Source organism: Podarcis pityusensis, assembly GCF_964106645.2.
Source record: "Podarcis pityusensis genome assembly, chromosome: 6".
Classification (NCBI taxonomy): domain Eukaryota; kingdom Metazoa; phylum Chordata; class Lepidosauria; order Squamata; family Lacertidae; genus Podarcis; species Podarcis pityusensis.
Window position 1 is genome coordinate 16,440,402 of NC_138030.1, and position 21,242 is coordinate 16,461,643.

Genomic DNA, 21,242 nt, shown 5'->3' on the forward strand with positions numbered 1-21,242 from the left:
AATACCAGTGCCTGAATACCAGTTACTACAAATTGCAGGTGGGCAGAGTGCTATCGTGTTCATGTCCTGCTTGAACATGCATCTGGTTAACCACTGTGAGGACAGGATCCTGAACTAGATGAACTATTCACTTGATCCAGCAGGCTCTTCTTATGGTCTATAGACATTATACAGGTGTCCTGGCTATGCGGTTTTAGGTGCTTGATTTCTGTAATTAATTAAAGCAAACCTACCCTCCTGCTCACCCACAGTTTACTTACCTATGTTGGTTTTTTGAATTTTTACTAATTTTATGTATTTTGAAGATTGGTTTCATTGGTTTTCTTGAGTGTTTCCTGGATTTTAGTTGCTCAATCTACAATCGTAATACAGTGGTTCCTCGGGTTAAGTACTTAATTTGTTCCAGAGGTCCGTTCTTAACCTGAAACTGTTCTTAACCTGAAGCACCACTTTAGCTAATGGGGCCTCCTGCTGCTGCCGCGCCGCTGGAGCACGATTTCTGTCCTCATCCTGAAGCAAAGTTCTTAACCCGAGGTACTATTTCTGGGTTAGCGGAGTCTGTAACCTGAAGTGTATGTAACCTGAAGTGTATGTAACCCGAGGTCCCACTGTACGTACATGTTGCGAATAAGTGGCTTATAAATCTCTCAACATAATTTTAAAAATATTGTATGTCTGAGGTTACCTACAGGTACTTTCACTTGCTGACAATTGAAGAGGTAGACAAAGTATACAAAGCAGCACTTTAATGTTTATTCAATTCATGCATTATTCCATTCATCTCAATGCAATATGAATGAAGCCAGGGAGTCTGGTGGACTGGTGATGGAAATGTTGCTGTCACGTGTCCTGCAAAGAGGCCGTATCCCACCCTCACCACAGCCCTCCAAACATTATCAGTCCATGTCTACCCATCAATGAGAGGACTGCCTTCTTCCATAGCAAGCTCTTGGGAGACTGCTGTGGATGGTCCTGCCTTCAGACATTCAGTGGGTGGCTTAGCACAGTGACATGAGGGAAGTTTCTCCAAAGAGAAGTTCACTTTGTTCTGTCCTGGGCAAAGTCCAAGTTATTTGGCAGTTTCTCCTTTTTTACTTGGTTTTGAAAGCCACTTAGTTGGTTTCTGCAGCACAGGCGATTACGGTAATTTATTTTTATTTTTATGGGATTTCAAATAACAATAACAATATTGGTAAAGGAGCCCTGGGCGGTTAAGTCTAGTCAAAGGCAACTATGGGGTTGTGGCGCTCATCTCGCTTTCAGGCCGAGGGAGCCGACATGTGTCCACAGACAGCTTTCCGGGTCATGTGGCCAGCATGACTAAACCACTTCTGGTGCAATGAAACACCGCGACAGAAACCAGAGCACATGGAAACACCGTTTACCTTCCCGCCACAGTGGTACCTATTTATCTATTTGCACTAGTGTGCTTTTGAACTGCTAGGTCAGCAGGAGCTGGGACAGGGCAATGGGAGCTCACCCCGTCATGTGGATTCAAACTGCTGACCTTCCAATCGGCAAGCCCAAAGGGCTTAGTGGTTTAGACTACAGCGTCATCCACGTCCTACTGATGATATAACAATATGGCCCTATAAGGATACCAATCTATCGCATATTCATTAAAGTAAAATGCAAATATGCAAATATGCTGCACCGATAACTATTTCTGGATTTGCTAATTGCATTCCTTTGTTTGTAGTTTTTACAAAGCTATGTGCCTACCAATCTGACCTTTTTGAAAATGACTGGGGGGGATAATTATGGCTGTAGTCCAATACACATTCACCTGAGAGCACACATATATGAAATTAATAGGACTACTAAATATGCCTGGAAATGAGGCCAACCCCACCTGCATGTTTTGAAATGTACAGTATTTATTTATGTGTCTAGCGGCATCAGGGAGTGGAGAGTGGCCAAGATTTTTCAAGCAATCATCTCTGATCCTGCAAAACCATCTTGTTCTGGGTGCTCTAAAGTTCATCAACCAACCTGCCCCCCCCCTTTTTGCTAGAAATTGAACATGTGTTTGTCTTGCACATGGGAAGGATCTGAAGATGGACAAGGAATGGCTGTTATGTCTGAAATGTTTATTGTGACCTTTACAAAAAACAAAATAGGAGGCAATGATTAAGTACTTAACGAAGGGAGTAGCAGATGTCTTGACTTCCTCGCCTGTGGGTTACATCACAACCACAGGGCTGGAATCAAATCTCCTTTTCCATTCCAGAAACTTCAAAAACAGCTTATGAAAACGGGGAGTGGCGTGCATCTTAGCAGGAAACTTCTGCCTCAGGCCAGTCCCGTACTTCCTGATGTAACAACTACATTCTCATTCAGCCTTCTTTATATTTATTCCAGCATTTCAGCAAGGAGGCAGCCCCTGGCGTGGAAGAAAAGAACTGGTCTTCTGCCTATAAACTATAAATCTCTCTCCCCCACCCCCAACTCGGAAGCGTGTGATGATCCACTAAACTTTAATAACAAACAATATGCAAATTGAAGTAACAAACAAATGCCAATTGCCATGTGCAAACTGTTAATGAATATGACTAAGCTGTGGGCCTTTTTTAAAATTCATCTCACCTCTGCACCTGCCTCAACACTGTGGCAGAGAGGGATTCACCACTTGAAGACAAATCTCAGGCACTAGGAATAACCTAGATGGGATGCCATTCATGTTATCTGGACGTGAGCGCGGATAGCTTTTAAAAAAGTAAATTTCAGGCATGGGATATGAGCCAAATCCAGCACACTGAAAAGGGGAGAGGGGTTCACTGTGGTCTAAACTTATATCTGGACAGGGGTTTCATGTATATTTACTAGACGTCCAGGTAAGAGTGCATAGGGTTTCAGTCTAGGATAAAACAATCTGATGGTCGATTACCAGAAAGTAAATTCCATTGAAACCAGCGAGACATACTTCTGTGTAAAAATTTACAGGACTGGGCCTGAGTCCTTGAGACCACGCACCAATATCATATACCCCCCACCCCACTGAGCGCTAACAGCAACTGGGGGAGAGGGGGTTTCGTTTAGGGAATTTTAAACCTATCCCGCCCAGCGCCGCTGTCCCAATCAAAATGGTGCAAACTCCGCGGCGCGTACTTTCTTATAGAATGAAATCGGTGCGCGATGCGACGCCACAGGTTACTCCGTGATATGTGCAAACTCCATTCGGACTCCTCTTTCGCCTTTTTTTCTTTTTTTTTAAGCTGGCGCGCCACGAGCACAACCTCGCCTCCCAATTTCTACCTGGCTCTGGAACTGACGGTGCAATCCTACGCCTACTTACCTGAGAGTAAGTCCGACTGAACTCAATGGGACTTACTCCTGAGCCTAGGACAGTCGTAGTAGCGCACGGTAGTTTCAGTTGTTGGCGCAAAGATCGGAGGCTCAGTCAAAAGGAAGGGAAAACTCTGGGCAAGAAGGCCGGGATAGTGGGGGGTGGGGAAGGTGCCGAAAGACAAGGATCTCGCCGAGGGCATCCCGAGCCGTTTTATCCTCGTGGAGAGGCTTCCCCGGCTGCCTTCGTCCTGCAACCACCGCGCGGGAGGGAGGCGAGAGCGGGTGGGTCGGGATTTCGCCTGGAAAGTCACCTGATCCTCCTCGCAACCTGCCAGCCCCGCCGCGGCTTCCCCCGAGGGCCGGCCCCTCCCCGCGCCCTGCTCTCCTCCCCTCCCTTCCCATTGGCCCCGGAGGAGAGTCCGGCGTCCGGCCCCAGAGGTTTATAAAAGCCGCGCTCCCACCCGTCGATGGGACCTTCTAACACCTGGAGCCGGCGCGCAATACAGTATCCCCTCGCGTTTAGTGGTTCTTTCTTTGTCTCTCTAGTTTTTTCCTCTTGCCTGGAAGGAGTTAGATCTCTTGAGAACAAACAGCCCGCCGCAACCACAGCCCCGACGGCCGATCGCGAAGTCCTCCCCCAAAGCTAGGTTGCGCCCGGGGAGACTCGGCTTCTGCGCAGATCCCCGCATCGTTGCGCAGCGCGATCCTGTGGCTTAAAGCGCGCGGCTGTTAGCGGGGTCGGCACTTTCCTGCACGACCCTCCTAGTTCTGCTACCCCGTCTGGCTAGGAGCCCGCCTCTCTTTTTTCCTCCCCACCTGCATTTAAATTCAACTTGCTGCATCCGGATCCCGCCAAGCTGCGCCCCCGAAGTTTTACCGGCTTCCTTTTGCGCGCGGCTTTTAAAGTTAGATCCAGCCTGTGGCCAGATCTCACCGAGCGCCGGAGGTCAGGTTAGATCCCTCCGCTGGAGAGAGAGACCCCGACGTGGTCGTGTGCGTCTCGATCCACGTGCGGCGAGCTCGATTCCTTCGGGCTCCCTCCCTCGGACCATTCCGGGCATCATGAGCGCCCCCTTAAAGCGCGCCCCGCTGCTCGGCTCCCTCGTGAAGCGGCGAGGCCCTGGCAGCGCGCCCGCCCCTCCGCAGCAGCAACAGCTGCTGCCCACCTCGTCGGTGTGCGCCTTGCAGCCCAAGGAGGAGATGCCCGTCTGCCCCAGGCAGGCGCCCCACGCGCTTTCCGCGCTGCCTGGCCCCACCAAGTGGCCTCTGATGGGCAGCCTCTTGGACATCCTCTGGAAAGGGGGCCTCAAGAGACAGCACGAGACGCTGGTGAGTAACTTCTGTGAGCCTCCTCCACCAAGCTTTACAGGTCCTATGGCACAAACCACCTGGGGGTTTCCTTGGGTTCGAAATCCTTTTGGCACAGCCCCTAAAACAGCCCAAGGCAGCCCCATAACTCCAACAGGGGAAGCCACAGGGGAAGTCCTGGGCATCTCGAGTAAAAACTTGGGTCTCCAGTGGCATAACTGGGAAGTCTTGACCTAGGGTGCTTCCAGACTACCTGCTTGTTGAGCATTCATTATTATTTGCTTGCATTGTGTGTGTGTGTGTCAAATATATTACGTGAAATTGTGTTCCCCCACAATTTCCAGTGCAGTCGCACATCCCCTTCCTTATCCTTTGGGGGAAACTGATTGGTTGCACCAGACTTGAAGTTGCCAGGGTGTGATTGAATCCTGCCTGAAAATAGCTGTAATCTGGAAGAGTCCCTTGATGGATAGACCGTGGATACAAAACATGTGGCTTGGGACCAGTTACTGTTCTAGAGTAAGGTTACCAGACGTCCCTGTTTCCTGGGGACAGTCCCCGGATTTACAAATCAGTCCCCATACAAAATCCATTGAAGTTGAAAAGTGTCCCCGGATTCATTGAAAAAAAAATCTGGTAACCTTATTCTAGAGGGGAGTGATGCTGGCTTGCAGGTGCTTTATCTTCTACTCGCATTGTCACCTGGGGTGAATCTCTGTAAGCGCACACTTCTATGTGCAACTAGGATCCACAGTGGCTCTCCTCTTTACCCTCCCTTTCCTTCTCCCTTTGGTTGCAGGCCGATTACCACCGCAAGTTTGGCAAGATCTTCCGCATGAAACTCGGTGCTTTCGATTCGGTTCACATCGGTGCGCCCTGCTTGCTCGAGGCCCTCTACAGAAAAGAGAGTGCCTACCCACAGCGCCTTGAGATCAAGCCTTGGAAAGCCTACCGGGACTACCGTAAAGAGGGCTATGGTCTGCTTATCCTGTGAGTTAGGATTAAGTTAGGAGTTAGGGTAGTGAGTGGCATGCATAGCTGGGGGCAGAGCCAGTGGGCAATGAAGGAAGGCACTCACAGCATCCTGCTGAAATCACTAAGCATCACAAAACTTCCTATGATTCTAGTGGCTTGGCACGGAGTTCCAAGTGATGTTAATAACAGGATGGTTTTCTTGTGCTTATAAATTTAGTTGGGGGGAAACCGCATTGATCAAGACTGAATCAAGCAACTGCTTTAATTTGCTTAATTTGTTTTTTGCGTTTGATTAAAAAAACACACAAAAATTTCTGCACCTCTCCTCAGCTATTTGTGCCATGTGTGAATGTTGTTAAATAGAAGGTTGTCCACAGAAACTAAATGCCCATTCTGGCCTATGGAGGTTTTACATTCATATTGTGAAAATAGCTCAGCATAAGCCATTTCGGAGCATCTTCTGTGTACAATCTGGTGCACTGTCAGCATCAAGCTGCATGTTATTCTGGGAGATCTCTGACTCCTCCTCTCCAAAATGCTTAATAATAATAATAATAATAGTAATAGTAAGCTTTAGGAAAATCAACCAGTCTGGTCACAGCTCTGGGACTGGGAGAAGAGTCTGTGTTATTTTTTCTGCTTTAATATGTTTCCCCTCAACAGAAAAAATTACAGGAGAAAAGAAATAGGTATGGCAGGTGAAGCACTTTGAGATACAATGCACTATCTTGCTAATGCCACCATCTTTCAAATCAGAAGGGGAATAGAGAATGTGGGGAACATTCTGTAAAACTGATTTTGAGTGTCACTTTTGAAAACTACCCAGGAAGTGATGCTTTTAAGCATAAGGCCATTTTTTACACTGTCAGATTCATTTTCTAACCTTCCTTGGCATATTTTAGCATTTATCTGTAAATTGCTCAAACCTAGTATTTGCTCAAGGCACATCCAGCTAATATACTGCTTTTAGATTTCAGCCATCAGCATTTTCTGACATTTCACATTAATCTACACACAGTGCTAACTTAAGTAGAAAATGTCAGCATTTGCAGAGTGTCTGGAATCTAGTATAGTAGACATGAGTAAATGAGGATCTCTTTTAACTTTTCTCTTTTTCATTCGCACAGAGAAGGAAAAGACTGGCAGCGAGTAAGAAGTGCATTTCAGAAGAAATTAATGAAGCCCACAGAAATTATGAAGCTGGACACCAAAATCAATGAGGTATTCATAAGGACTTATGCTTTTGTCTTCTAAGTTGTTAAGGCTTTAATTCAATAGCCACTAAACACTGTCAGGCTTACTTCTGCATAGATATGCATAGGATTAAACTGTAAAGCATCATGAAATCCAGTTTGGGTCTGATCCAGGCACAGATGTAATTGAATATTTTGAGCTACCTTGTTTGTGAATGGACTCATTTAGAAGAGGGAGTTAAGAAACAATCCCTGCAAAAATCTCAATTCTTTCACACACATAAATCCCTGCATGTAAAAACCTAGTATATCAAATAGAGGGCTATACTAGAACTTTCTCCCTGATGTGCCAAGTTTCTATATTCAGGGTGAGCTTTTATATGGAGTAATGTGTGCAAAATGCAATCCCCCACTTTCAGTTCCAATGGTTGAGTCCAGGAAGGACTATACACTTGATTTTGATGAATGCATGGCTCTGCAGTCAATCAGCTCCACAAGTTATGCATCCATCTCTGCCTTTGGTATTGGCTGTGAATGGATTCAGGTAATCAGACAAATGTTGGTTGCCAAGTAATGAGATTTTGTTTGCCAGTCTATAGAATCCAGTGTTCATTGGACCCTTTCAGTCTCACTTGATTTTTTCCCCAGCACATGGCAACTGAAGTTGTTGGTGCTCATGATGGGAGCAGCACTGAACTGACTGGGCAATATTCAACTAAGTTTTACCTATTGAAATTAGTGAACCTACCATAGCCATGTTTATTAATTTCCTTGGGTCTACTCTGATTAATACTTAGTTGAATATCACCCACTGACTCCAATTTGGAGGCTGCCAGAGAAATCCCCCTTTTCTCTGTAGATGTGCACCTATGATTTTGCAGGACTCATTAAATCCCAGTTTATTTGCCCACCCCGGGCAGAAACAAGTTAATTTAAAAAAAAAACTTTTATTGATACATGCAATACTTACAAATACAAACCAGAACACTAAACAAACTTATTATACATAGATACATACACCTTTCAACTTAAATTACAAAAAAAGAAAACAAACATACAAACTAAACATACAGACATAAATCGTGACTTCCCTCTACCTATATGTGGCTTCCTTTGTTTCTTTTCTTCTTTTTGCTGTGTTACCAATATTATGAAACAAGTTAACATGAGTTAGTTGAGACGTTACACTGGGAAGCATCTTTACTGCTTTTGCAAACAAATCACAACAAAGATGCATTAATCATTTGCCCACTGTTGTGAGATATTCTCCAATAGCAGCTGATGTACATCAACCTTTACAGACATGCGGTGGAGCTAGTGAGTTGACTAGTGATACAAGAACAAAGAATTCTCAGAGTGGTCTACAAACCTTGCAGTACTAACAAAATGGAGTTTTTATAAGTCTTATCTGTGGGGCTTTATTTTCAGCTTAGAAGGGGGCGGGAAATAACACATTCCTGGACTGTGGAACGTGTGTGTGTGTGCGCGCGCGTGCACATATGTGTATTGCAAAAGAGTGTTTGTAAAAATAATGACCTGTGCATATTTTGCTTTTCACCAATATTCCACATTTAATTCCCTTTTTAGGTTCTAGATGATTTTATGCATCGGATAGACACACTTTGTAACAAGAATGGAGAAATAGAAGATTTGTATTCAGAACTGAACAAATGGTCATTTGAAAGTAAGTTTCCCTTCTACTTCTCAGCCTGGGGTTGTTGTTTTCTCTCCACCCCACCCTCCACGCCAATCCACATCCAACTCAGGTGTATGCATGCAGTCTTCTTCCATGCAAATAGGACCCCCCCCCCAGGCAATCACGCTACTGCTGTAAAACAGGCGGCTGCTGGGATGGGCAGGGCAGGGGGCATGGCTGGTAGGTGCATTCCTGCTTATGGGATGTGATGCATAAGTAGCAGTCAAGTACAATATTCATTGTTTTCCTAGAGTGGACATGTGGGGGAATGTTTGGTCCAGTCAGCCGAAAACTTCCTGTTTCCTCCTGACTGGGACATACTTCCTTTTGCATGTGACTAGAGGTGGACATGACCTTACCTGTCCGGGTAACAAAAGGACAAGGCATGCTGCCACTCTTCCTCTTTTCCATCTTTCTTTCGTCGTGTGAACTGCAGTTATCCCCCCCTCCCCATATGGGGTAGATCCAAATGTGCATATTTGTAACTTTAAGCCCTTTAAGCCCAGGCATAGGCAAACTTGGCCCTCCAGATGTTTTGGGACTACAACTCCCATCATCCCTAGCTAACAGGACCAGTGGTCTGGGATGATGGGAATTGTAGTCTCAAAACATCTGGAGGGCCAAGTTTGCCTATGCCTGCTTTAAACCTAAAGCCTGCCTTCAGGGATCACACTGTGCTCTGCCTCACATAAGTAACTTTAAATAAGAGTGTGGCATCTTTATTCTTTTAAGAGGGATAAGAAGGGAACTTGCCAGGAACATACAATTCAATACTGAATTGTATGATAGTGAGAAGCCTACACAAGCCTGCAACCAGCTATCTGCTGAGCTGTGTAAAGGGGAATGTACTCAGCTAAGTAAAGGAACTTGCTAATGCAAGTTAGGAAGGATATTAATAAACAATATATCCTCTCTTGCCTTCCTGAACATTCCCACACTGCTACCCTAGTCATGTTGAACACATGAGCAGGTTCATTTGATTTCCCCCCTAGTGTTCACGGCAGACTAGGGAAAGAATCACTCTATATTGGAGGAAGGAAGAGCACATGAGCTTGAGTTCTGGCTGGGTGTGTAATGTCAAATGATGATTTGGCATTGCATCTGAAACAAACCATAGTGCAGAGTGTGGCTTAACTCTTTGTTCCTCATCCCCAAACAAAATGAACTTTGTATGTGCAATTTGCTTGTCTATACCTCTTGTTGCTATGGGCTTTCCCTTCGCACCCCTTCTTCAGTTATATATAAGGATATAAGTTATCTTCAGACAAGGATTTGTGAGACTCTTTTTTCTTTTGCTTCTGCTATAAGATGCCCTGATGGCAGTGCATTGATCCTTACGGCTTTCTTGTCTATGATAGGTATTTGTCTGGTACTGTACGGGAAGAGATTTGGGCTCCTGCAGCAGGACACTGGAGATGAAGGCCTGAACTTTATCAAGGCTGTAAAAACGGTATGAAAAAATGACACGCTGAACATTTTAGCCATTTGATGGACAGCAATGTAGGAAGTTGCCTGATGTAGCGGTGGTACACATAACTCTGAATATTCTGTGCTAGCCCTCTCCCAATCTAGTGTCCTTTGTACTTCAACTCTCACCAGGTCGGTGGGATGCAAATGCGCTGGTGGAGCCAATCCAGCACTCCTGTCAGCGCATTTGCATGTCACCATGCTCTTCCCCTTTCTGGTATGCTGCGGAAACTCAGCCAAGTGGAGGTCAGATAAGGAGCTCAGTCTTGCTCCATCAACATCTGGAGGGCACCAGGTTGGGGGATGCTGGTATAGACCGACTGAAAGCAGATCTCCAGGGTTTTGGATGGAAGTCTTTTATGGGAACTGTGCATGCAAAACGTGCTCTACCACTGACATCGTAGATGTGACAGTCTCTAGAAAATAGTGGTTTTCTTAAGTAATTTTTGGGAATGCACGATTGAGTAAAGGGTCTTTTATATCTAGAAGGAGCGTGAGCAAAGGTGCGCAGGAGCTGCAGGAATTCTATTGACCCAGCCCTTTTATGCATTGCACAGAAATAGTACTTGGTGCTCAGTAGGATGGCTGTGTTCTGCCTCCTCTGTTGGAGGCAGTACAGTGGTACCTCGGGTTACATACGCTTCAGGTTATAGACTCTGCTAACCCAGTAATAGTACCTCGGGTTAAGAACTTTGCTTCAGGATGAGAACAGAAATCGTGCTCCGGCGGCACAGCAGCAGCAGGAGGCCCCATTAGCTAAAGTGGTGCTTCAGGTTAAGAACAGTTTCAGGTTAAGAACGGACCTCCAGAACGAATTAAGTACTTAACCCGAGGTACCACTGTAAATGTCTCTGAATGCTGGCTGCTGGGAATTGCAAGTGGGAGAGTGCTGTTGCACCCAGGGGTCCAGCTTTTAGGCTTCCTGTGGACATCTGGCTGGCCACCAAGAACAGGAAGCTGGACCAGATGGTCTTCCAGGCTATTTCAGCAGGGCTCTTAACCAGATGCCTAGGAAATGCTTAAAGCAGGACCTGGGTGTGCTCTCCTCACTTGCAATTCCAAGTGATTGGTATTCCGAGGCATACTATCTCCAACAGTGAAGGCAGACCATCCAGTACCATGACTAGTAGGCATTGCTAGCCTTGTCCATGAACTGGTCACATCCTCTTTCAAAGCCGTTGACTTCTCTGCTGCAATCACCGGTTCGATTCCTGCTCTTCTTTGTTTTAGTGCACATTTTATTTCATTTTAATAATGCAGTTCATCTCTTCATTGCCATTTTGCAGATGATGAGTACATTTGGGAAGATGATGGTGACCCCCGTTGAGCTCCACAAAAGCCTGAATACTAAAGTTTGGCAGGCTCACACAAAGGCGTGGGACAATATCTTTAAGACAGGTAGCTGAACACACCTTGTGGCAGTGGCAGTATCTTGTGAAATAAGCTTTGCATCTTACAATTTAGCAACTGTACTGCACTTGACCTGAAAGTTAATTTATCAATTACTCTCGATATACATTTGAATTCTCCTCTGTGGAGCACATGGCAGCATACCTGGAGTTAGCGCATGTTATTTTTCACAACAACCCTGTGAGGTTGGTCAGACTAAAATATAGTCATTTGCCCAAGCTTCCCCATTAAGCTCCATCGCTGAACCAATAATTAAAGCCAGGTGTCCCTGGTCTGACTTTAGTGCATTCCCTCCTACCCCCCCCCCCCAAAAAAAAAACCTGGCTTGCCAGAGTGGCTGTTTAGCTTCTTGTTATTTATGCCACTATAAAATATGAAACTGAAATTGGTTATGGGGAGATATCAGGCTTGAGGGATCTAATTTCTTCTTTGCAAGAACCATGCGATCTACCAATTGGAGCCAGGTGCAAAAGAAATATACTCAAAGTAATGAATGCTGAGCCCAGGAATTTGTGTTTTTTCAGTACTAGAACTGAGTAGACCTCACAGTCCTTCCACACACAAAATCACTCCTGGGTGTGAAGCATTCCTTATTTTGGTGGTATCACTTAGGATGGGGAGAAGGGCATCCTTTTGTTGCTCCCATAGTTGGGAGCCTGAGATCCTTGGTGATCTACAACAGCCCTATCTTCTGCCCACCCCTAGCTAATTGGGTCGCTCGAGTTCACCACGGAAGACTCAAAGCTCTGGTAGAATAGACCAGTGCCTGAAGCAACTTCAGATTGCTTGGCTCTCTTCTCTCAAACAGCTGGCTCTCTGTTCTTCAGGCATTTCATAAGTGTATGCCGCAAGCTTCCTCTGAAGGAGCTCAGGGTAGCATTTCTGTAGCCTCACAACGACCCTGTGAGGTTGGTTAAGCTATGAGAGAGTAGCCTGCCTAAGATCAAACCAGAGATTTGAATCTGGTTTTCCCATATCTAAAATTCTTCCCCTTGCTCCCTTTTGCAAACAGAGTGGGAGGTGCAGTATTTAAAACTTTAGGCAGTGGCTAGCATGTTTGAATGATCCTCTCTGTTAAGTTGTGGGTGAACATATCAGACGACACAGCGATTCTTCAAACAGCTCTTGTTTATTCACAGGCCAGGACAGAACTGAACTGAAGGGTTCAGTCAGCCTGCTTATATAGAGCTCCAGTACAACGTTACTGTAACAACTTTCTAAAACTATCCAATCACTGAACGTCACTTTTGACCCCTTATTTGCCTAACTATCTACAGTATCCCCCTGCTGGCCCAGGGTGATAACTTCAGTAAATAACATTCTCTATAATACAATACAATAAAAGCCTGCACATAGAAAACTATTCAACGATTGTCCTCGACACCTAGTTTTCGGTGAGCAAGGAATTTCTGAAACGGAGGAACATTGCAACTTTCAAGGCCTATAAGCATTGCTTTTGTTTGCTCAGTACTTCCTCTCTTCCCTCCCACAGTGAAATGCTCTATTGACAGCAGGCTGCAGAAACACTCTGCCAACCCCAGCGAGGATTTCCTCTGTGACATTTACTTTGGGAGTCAGCTTTCAAAGAAGGAGCTATATGCTGCCATCACGGAACTCCAGATTGCTGGAGTTGAAACGGTAAATCCTAGCTTGCTTCTCTGCATTTATGGCAAGGATCCTCTTAACAGTCACCCAGCTAAAAAGCTGATAGCCTCCTCTTTCCTGTGACCCATTTTCCTCATTTGATTTCCTCCCTTCTTGTTCTTACTGATTATTATCACCATCATTGCCATTTAATAGGTTGCAATCCTGCTCCTCCCCTGAACAATGCCTTAACATCTGCTAAGTCTCCCCTGGATTGTGCCAAGTTGTTTTTGATTTTCAAAAATCTAAATACAGAAGGCCTAATGCAGGGATGGAGAACCTGTGGCCCTTCAGTTTCTGGTACTGCAGCTTCCATCAGCCTCAGCTGGCATTGCCAATGGTCATGGGAGACGAGAGTTGGTTAGGTAAAATATACAGTGGTTGTTGTTGTTTAGTCGTGTCCAACTCTTCGTGACCCCACGGACCAGAGCACGCCAGACACTCCTGTCTTTCACTGCCTCCCGCAGTTTGGTCAAACTCATGCTAGTAGCTTCGAGAACACTATCCAACCATCTCGTCCTCTGTCGTCCCCTTCTCCTTGTGCCCTCCATCTTTCCCAACATCAGGGTCTTTTCCAGGGAGTTTTTCTTCTCATGAGGTGGCCAAAGTATTGGAGTCTCAGCTTCAGGATCTGTCCTTCCAGTGAGCACTCAGGGCTGATTTCCTTCAGAATGGATAGGTTTGATCTTCTTGCAGTCCATGGGACTCTCAAGAGTCTCCTCCAGCACCAATACCGTGATACCTCGGGTTAAGAACTTAATTCGTTATGGAGGTCCGTTCTTAACCTGAAACTGTTCTTAACCTGAAGCACCACTTTAGCTAATGGGGCCTCCCACTGCCGCCACACTGCCGGAGCACGATTTCTGTTCTCATCCTGAAGCAAAGTTCTTAATCCGAGGTACTATTTCTCGGTTAGCAGCATCTGTAACCTGAAGTGTCTGTAATCCGAGGTACCACTGTAGTGTGTCACTGATACCTCATTCCTCTCCTGATGTTTCTAAATGCCTTTTGTACTACAGTGGTACCTTGGTTCTCAAACAGCTTAGTTGCTGAACAAATTGGCTCCCGAACGCCGCAAACCAAGAAGTGTTCCAGTTTGCAGACATTTTTCGGAAGCCGAACATCCAACGCGGCTTCCGATTGAGTGCAGAAAGCTCCTGTAGCCAATTGGAAGCTGTGCCTTGGTTTTTGAACCATTTCAGGAGTCTAACGGACTTCCAGAACAGATTAAGTTCAAGAACCAAGGTTCCACGATAGTAAGATTCCAGGTGGTCTGAATAATAACAACAATAATAATATTTATATACTGCCCTATGCCCGCAGATCTCCTAGGCTAGGGCAGAGCTCAGTTTTGAAACTTAAAGAAGCCAGCTGCAGATAATACATATAAATATTCTCCCATTGTGAAAGGCTTCATGTTGTTGTTGTTGTTGTTGTTGTTGTTGTTGTTGTTGTTGTTGTAGCATCTCCTTGCTCATGTTAACATAGAAGTCCTGAGTGAGCTCAGTCAGTCTCTTTTACCGTTTTGCAGACAGCCAACAGTCTGCTCTGGGCTCTCTACAACATCTCCTGCAACCCTCCCGTCCAGGCAAAGTTACTTGAGGAAATACAGGCTGTGGTCTCGGCTGAAGAGAACCCAAATGCTGAACATCTGAAGAAGATGCCCTATTTAAAGGCGTGCCTGAAAGAATCTATGAGGTAAATTTCCCGCCCTAGTATGAAAATAAATGGTCTCTCTTTTCTTTGGCTACACCCATTTAAAGCATTTCGAACAGGCGAAACTGACAGGGATGATCAGAAACCAGGAAGATCAAGTATTTTTTAAAGACGGGGGTAGATTTTTAATTTATTTAAAATACCACTGTAAACAGTTAAAACCGTTGGCAGGGATGTAATGACACTTGTAATGTGGAATTAACTATAGTAACCATGGATATATAACAGATGGATAATGGTATAAGATGCAAAAATTTAATCTTAAATATGGAATCCATGGAGGGAGGGAAAGAGGTCCGAAGGTTCAAAAGAACCTGTTATTTTAATGTTTGAAATGGTTAATGTTTAAATGTATAAAATTGTGTAAAACCAATTAAAAAGTAATTTAAAAAGTTAAGCATTTTGAACAGGTATGACTTCCCCTAAAGAATCTTGGGAACTGTAGTTTGTGAAGGGCGCTGAAAGTTGTTAGGAGCACCCTTAACAAACTAGAGTTCTCAGGATTCTTATAATAATAATAATAATAATAATAATAATAATTTATTATTTGTACCCCGCCCATCTGGCTGGGTTTCCCCAGCCACTCTGGGCGGCTTCCACAGAGACCAAAAATACACTAAAATGTCACACATTAAAAACTTCCCATGGTGTCATCATCCGGCTCCTGGTAGATCTGTCTTTCAATCGTAGTAAAAAATGTGCTTCGTTTTTTTGCTGTAGGTTAACTCCGTCTGTGCCGTTTACCACTCGGACCCTGGACCAAGAAATGGTCCTTGGAGACTACGCTCTTCCTAAAGGGGTGAGTCACATTTTCCAGCAGCAAAATTAACTTCAGATGCATTCACAACCCTATAATAAAAGTTTATTATTTTTATTACTAATCGTAAAAGCACTGGGCACCTTGCTACATTGGTGATGGTTTCTTCTATGTGAGTGTGGGGGAAATGGATCAATTCAGCAAAGGACTTCCCCTGTCTAAGCTGTCATGTACTGTGCTTTATACATGGTGTGAGTGTAGAATTGCAGCTGCAAAGTCACTTTTCTAACACATCGTACTCTTGAAGGAGCTACTTTTCGGAGTCTACAGTTAAGTCACTCCAATGGAATTTGAGCACTCTAAGGTGTAATCAATTATTGCGACAACATGAGATGTATAGGGGGAAACAGAGTGTGTCTAGCTGGCTTGACATGTTGCTTTGCAGTGCAGGTCAGTTTGACTTAATTTATGAAAGAAGTTCCTGAGATCAAGCTTGCCTGGAAAACACACCCTCTCCAGGCTTCGCACATATTCTTCTGACATAGCTCTTATGCCTTTAATACTGACAGGCAAAAATGCTCATCCAGACCTGCCTCACTGCTTTCCCCCAAAGAAACCCAATCTTTTCCACTGAATCAGAGCCAATGGCAATCGAGTTTTCTCTGGATTGACGTTTGCTCAATTTATCACTTAAAGAGCAGGTTTTCTGGGGGAAAGCTATGGGGCAACTGCTTGGATCCATGCTTTCTAAGCACAGGGCAAGCTCAAGTCTGGATGAGCCTTCAGTGCAGCTCCCCCCCCCCCATATGAAAATCTGCAGCAGAAACAGCACCTGTTGAATTTCTGAGTGTTCCACTATTAAAGGTATGGGCTTGAAAATTTGGGTGCAGACAGAAGCCTGATGAATTCTGGATCAAACTAAGCTTTACTCACATTGCACCTTGTTTGCTTGGTTTTTTAAAAACATGCTTAGCCTTTAAAACACTCACAGGCAAGAGAATATTATCTATTTTCTACTCTGAATTGGCTCTGAAGGCTATTTCACTGGAAAGATTAAGGCTTCATCTGCTTTCTTCCGTTTTGAAACCCCTGCCTGGAAATAAATCCCAACTTGAAATTTGTTTGGGGCTTCTTAGAATTTTTTTTTTAACATCTCCTGGCTGTTGCTCCATGCTTTTCTTGCTTGCCTTGGAAGCGCAACAGCCTTTGATGCGACATCATGGTTCTGTCAGAGAAAACATATTTTCCTTTTTCCTGCAGCTCTTTTTTCCATTAGCAACACAAGGCTTGATGTTCCGTCTTTAGAAAAACTGCACCCGGCTGACCTTCACTCCCCTCTCTCACTTGCCCCATGCTGTTTTCTATGTTTACAGACGGTGTTGATGATCAACAGCCATTCTCTGGGATGCAACGAAGAATACTTCAACGACTGGACTCAGTTTAAGCCAGAGCGTTGGCTCCAGAAGAACATAAATCCTTTTGCTCATGTTCCGTTCGGGATTGGAAAAAGGATGTGCATCGGACGCCGCCTGGCAGAGCTACAGCTTCAATTAGCTCTCTGTTGGGTAAGATGTTTGCAATTACATCTTCCCACCCTCCTTCAAATAGCAGTCACATTGTGTGTGTGTAGGGCTGAGTAGGTAAAAATTTACTTATGCCCCAACCTTCATCACAAGACCCTAAGGTGTGTTCCATACATCAAATCCTATTGGTTGTATCCTGCTAAGTTTCACATGGAATAAACCCATTGAAATTATCGGACCTAAGTAAGTCGTATGCAATTAGCGTTGAATAAAGGTAAAGGTACCCCTGACCCTTAGGTCCAGTTGCGGACGACTCTGGGGTTGTGGCGCACATCTCACTCTATAAGCCGAGGGAGCCGGCGTACAGCTTCCAGGTCATGTGGCCAGCATGACTAAGCCGCTTCTGGCGAACCAGAGCAGTGCATGGAAACGCCGTTTACCTTCCTGCCAGAGTGGTACTTATTTATCTACTTGCACTTTGACATGCTTTCAAACTGCTAGGTGGGCAGGAGCTGGGACCGAGCAACGGGAGCTCACCCTGTCGCACGGATTTGAACCACTGACCTTCTGATCAGCAAGCCCTAGGCTCTGTGGTTTAGACCACAGCGCCACCTGCGGCCCTAGCATTGAATACACCCATATAAAAGAAGTGGGTAGAACTGTTAGGTGCCCCCACTCCCCTGGGCCATGTGAACAGGTGGGAGGGGCTGCTCACCTGTCAGTCATCACAGCGAGGGGTTAGCCACCCATGCTAAACTTGGGATGGATCATAGCCTTGTCATTGTGAGTAGCAAGGCTGTGCCTTGACTTTGAAGCTCATTTTTGAGGGTGAGCTGGCAGGTTCCGAGGGTTGTCCCTGGCTCAGACTAACCCTTCGTTACAAGTTGGGATGAGTTCGTTCTCACAGGTGCTCACTAGGGTGAGTTTGAGCAGCCTGGGTTTGATTCCTTCTGTCTCTGTGTTGCAGCTTATACGGAAGTATCAGATTGTAGCGACCGATGACAAGCCGGTGGAAACGCTGCACTTGGGAATCCTCATCCCCCATCGAGAAGTTCCCATTGCATTCAGAAGGCGATAAAGGTAAATGAAGCTGGAGCTCTGTGGCCAGGCTTTTCCCAGAAAATGGCGTCTTAATGGACTCTCTTCTTGGCCCACTTCATATAGGGTTGCCATATTGAAAGTGAAAATCTGGACAAGTTGTTGAGCACATTTGGGGGGGGGGGGTGTTGAGCTTTTTAAAGTTTTGCCATACATCCCAATTTTACTGGACATTTTGCCAATTTCTGCCCGGACACTGCTTGTGACTGCATTATTCCGGCTATGCCTGGGAAATTCCGGGTGTATGGCAACCCTACGTAATTCATGTTTCTGAAAGTTAGACAGTGCCTGAGTTTTACAGAGCTTCCTGAAGAGTTACGGTAGATTCAGAAATGTGTTTCTGCTTTTCAGGAGACATTGGCCCAATAAGAGCTTTTTTCTTGTCCGCTCCATCTGTTCCTGAACATTGAAAGCACCACCATGCCATAATTTGCTGCAAGGTTAAACAGTGAAACTATGAAATGAGCAGAACTGGCTTTTCATTTAACTATCATCCTAGAGCCAGGAAGGGGAAACACTTGGCCAACTGACAGTACTCAAAGCAGCAAGGGCTCCTGGCTGATTCTAGCTTCTATATATTTTCAGAGCAAATTTCTAGCCCTCATTTTTGCAGAGCAATCAGGGGAAGAACAGAAGGAAGACAGGAGACAGCTACCATCCAGCCTACATTTCAAAAGTGTGCACAAACCATGTTAACTACATGGATCTGAGCCATGATAAATTTTCTAATATGGCTTGTGCAAGATCTACCTCTAAATACCATCGGTGGACTACTAAGATAATTGATTACTTTGACCAGAAAATGTGTAAATGTTCTTTCCTCTCTTCCCCTCTTCCTCAGATACGTTTTGAAGGAAGACAGTTGCTTGAGTGCTGCCTTTTCTGAAGACAACCCCCTTGAATGCTTGGCACCCAATCTCCTTCAGCAACCAGGGGCCAAGCCTGTTTTGACCTATGTGCTGTTGATGGAAGAGAGATCAAGGAGCATCTGAAGTTAGCTTTGACCTTGCTTTGGGGGCAGATCTGTCAAACCATGCACCTAAGTAATATTTTGAATACTGCAATGAAAACCAACAAGGACCAGCCTTTATTTTAAAAGGTGCAAACTGAGAAAACAGCAAAAAGACTGGTGCAAGACAATGGATCTTTTCATGCAGCCCTGACGAAAATCCATTTCTGTTCACCTGCCCATGTGAAATCTGCTAGTCGTGGCTCAGTACATCCTTCCTGTTAGATGTTTTTAAGATCAACTGGCCAAGTGTGGATGAAATGATACAGTGAGTTCAGTGCTGAGGTGTAGGGGGAGGAAAATTTTGCTGTTTCTCACATCCTGCAGGAATTGTGTAGGTTTTTTAAAGTGAAGGTTTCTGTCTGCTGCAGGTCTCGTTCAGCCTACCTCCTTTTACAAAGGAATGTTGTGATAAGGAGAAAGAATCACTCCAAGAGGGTCCTGGTGTTTATATTTTTTAAAATACTTTTTTTTAAAAGGGGAGAAAAACTGCACTAAATCCATTTCCCTTTATATATCTGTTGAAACTCAGAGCCTTGCTGCAGTAGCCGTGAAACTTTTGCCATTATATGATTTTGATAAAAACACACAAGTGCTGTATTTGGAAAAAAACAAAGTACCATACCTCTGCTGATGGTTCACACTGCAGAAAATGTGGGCTGATTCAGGCTAGCTCTGCCTGGAAAATCCCCATAAGCTCTACATAGTTCTTCATGCTCATGAACAGACCATTACAGGGAATCCAGTGCTCTGATGCTCTGGATAACAACTTGACAGGACTGGTGGGGTGTGCACAGGCCTATGGAACTGCTCTAGTTTTTAAAAATGCACTTGTCCACTTCAGGGCTTGTACCTATGGGTTGAAGAGACTAATTCAGCACAGTCAGGCCTGCATAAGGCATGACTTACCAAGCCACACACAGCACCCCAGTAATGTACTGGAACCTACCAGTAGCTGCCTAGAATGCTTTGGGGGGGGGGGATGTTTGCATAATGTGGGTAATGTGTGAAGCACCTTGGCTGCTGAAATAAGTGGCTGGTGGGTGTTTCGCTTTTTTCACGCAGTGCATGAATGAATGAACTCACAAAAATTTGCTCTGAAATGGGATTGGACATTGTCATCGGTATGGTTGTATGTAGCCTACCGGGTTCAGAGGCACAATTGCTTCTCAATTCCAGCTGCCAGGAGCAACGATAGGTGAGGAAGTGTTGGGAACAAGTTGCTGCTCTACATGGACCATTGCTCTGATCCAGTGCAGGTGATGTGGTGCTTTTGTATTCAGCTTGGAGAGACTCAGAGACACACTTCAGCATCATGATCTGCAATAGCATATGAGCATTATTGTTCATGTTTTCACCCATTCCTGAATAATATACGCACAGCTTCCTTGTGGTGGCGTTGGGGGGGTTTTTTTACATGAATTTTTGTGTTTTTTATATTTTAAATAAACATTTTTTATATAACAAAGATCCTTGTACACTTTGGAGAACTGTCAGCAGATGCTGATTTATTGTACAGAATTGCTATTTTTTTCCCAGTGTTTGGAATTTCTCTTGTTGATACCTAAACACACGCTTTTTTGTAATAAAAAAGAATTTCCAGATATGATGCCTCTGCTTGTATCGAACACGTCCTCCAGTATCGTTTTAGAAAGTCACCTACATTCTTTGTGAGTTGCTCATCATATTTTGCCACCAGCTCAGAAGGAAAAAAAATCCAAGCTCTATGTGCTGGGCCTGGGGGTAACCCGTGAAACACGGTCCAGGACCGGCCCAGAATCCGAAGGTTCCGCTAGGAGTCAGTCCGACAGGGCCAAGACAGGGAACGAGGCAAGGACAGGTACAGGATCTCAGGCAGGATCTAGCATACAGCAATGTTGCTTCCGCAACCTGGTGCAGGGTCTGACAGCCTTTTATCTTTGTCGTGGTAGCAGCCGGTCCTGATCCCCCAGCGACTCACCTCCCTGTTTCGCCCGGAGGCAAGCACTCCTCCTGCGAGTACTCAGGTCTCTCCTTCTCTCAGACCTCAGTCTCTGCAGTTCGGGAGACGTCGTGGGTTACTAGACCCAGGGGCCACCTCAGCCTCCCCTGACTCTTCCGGTAGTAGAGCAGCTGTAAGTGATGGACCAGCTGGAGGCAACGAGGTAATCCCAGCATC

At 45.1% G+C, this 21,242-nt stretch overlaps 1 protein-coding gene and 1 long non-coding RNA gene across 3 annotated transcripts; one reads left to right on the plus strand and one right to left on the minus strand.

Annotated features, from left to right (window-relative positions):
* Positions 1 to 2,069: 2,069 nt before the first annotated feature.
* On the minus strand, positions 2,070 to 3,647 carry LOC308480287. Its single transcript, XR_013987996.1, has 2 exons — positions 3,296 to 3,647; positions 2,070 to 2,383 (listed from the first exon to the last, which is right to left on the minus strand). It is a non-coding gene; the product is annotated as an uncharacterized lncRNA (long non-coding RNA).
* Positions 3,648 to 3,682: 35 nt separating this feature from the next.
* Positions 3,683 to 20,688, plus strand: CYP24A1 (cytochrome P450 family 24 subfamily A member 1). Of its 2 annotated transcripts, none has more exons than XM_081011306.1 (12): positions 3,683 to 3,793; positions 5,396 to 5,586; positions 6,699 to 6,792; positions 8,352 to 8,448; positions 9,819 to 9,910; positions 11,214 to 11,325; positions 12,830 to 12,975; positions 14,513 to 14,679; positions 15,418 to 15,496; positions 16,828 to 17,019; positions 17,945 to 18,057; positions 18,917 to 20,688. In XM_081011306.1, the coding sequence occupies exons 2-11, from the start codon at positions 5,432 to 5,434 to the stop codon at positions 18,053 to 18,055; spliced, it is 1,245 nt and encodes a 414-aa protein (XP_080867432.1). In that variant the 5' UTR covers positions 3,683 to 3,793; positions 5,396 to 5,431; the 3' UTR covers positions 18,056 to 18,057; positions 18,917 to 20,688. The 2 variants fall into 2 exon arrangements, with proteins under 2 accessions (XP_080867432.1, XP_080867431.1); XM_081011305.1 differs by lacking the exon at positions 3,683 to 3,793 and adding an exon at positions 3,899 to 4,617.
* The last annotated feature ends 554 nt before the right edge of the window (positions 20,689 to 21,242 follow it).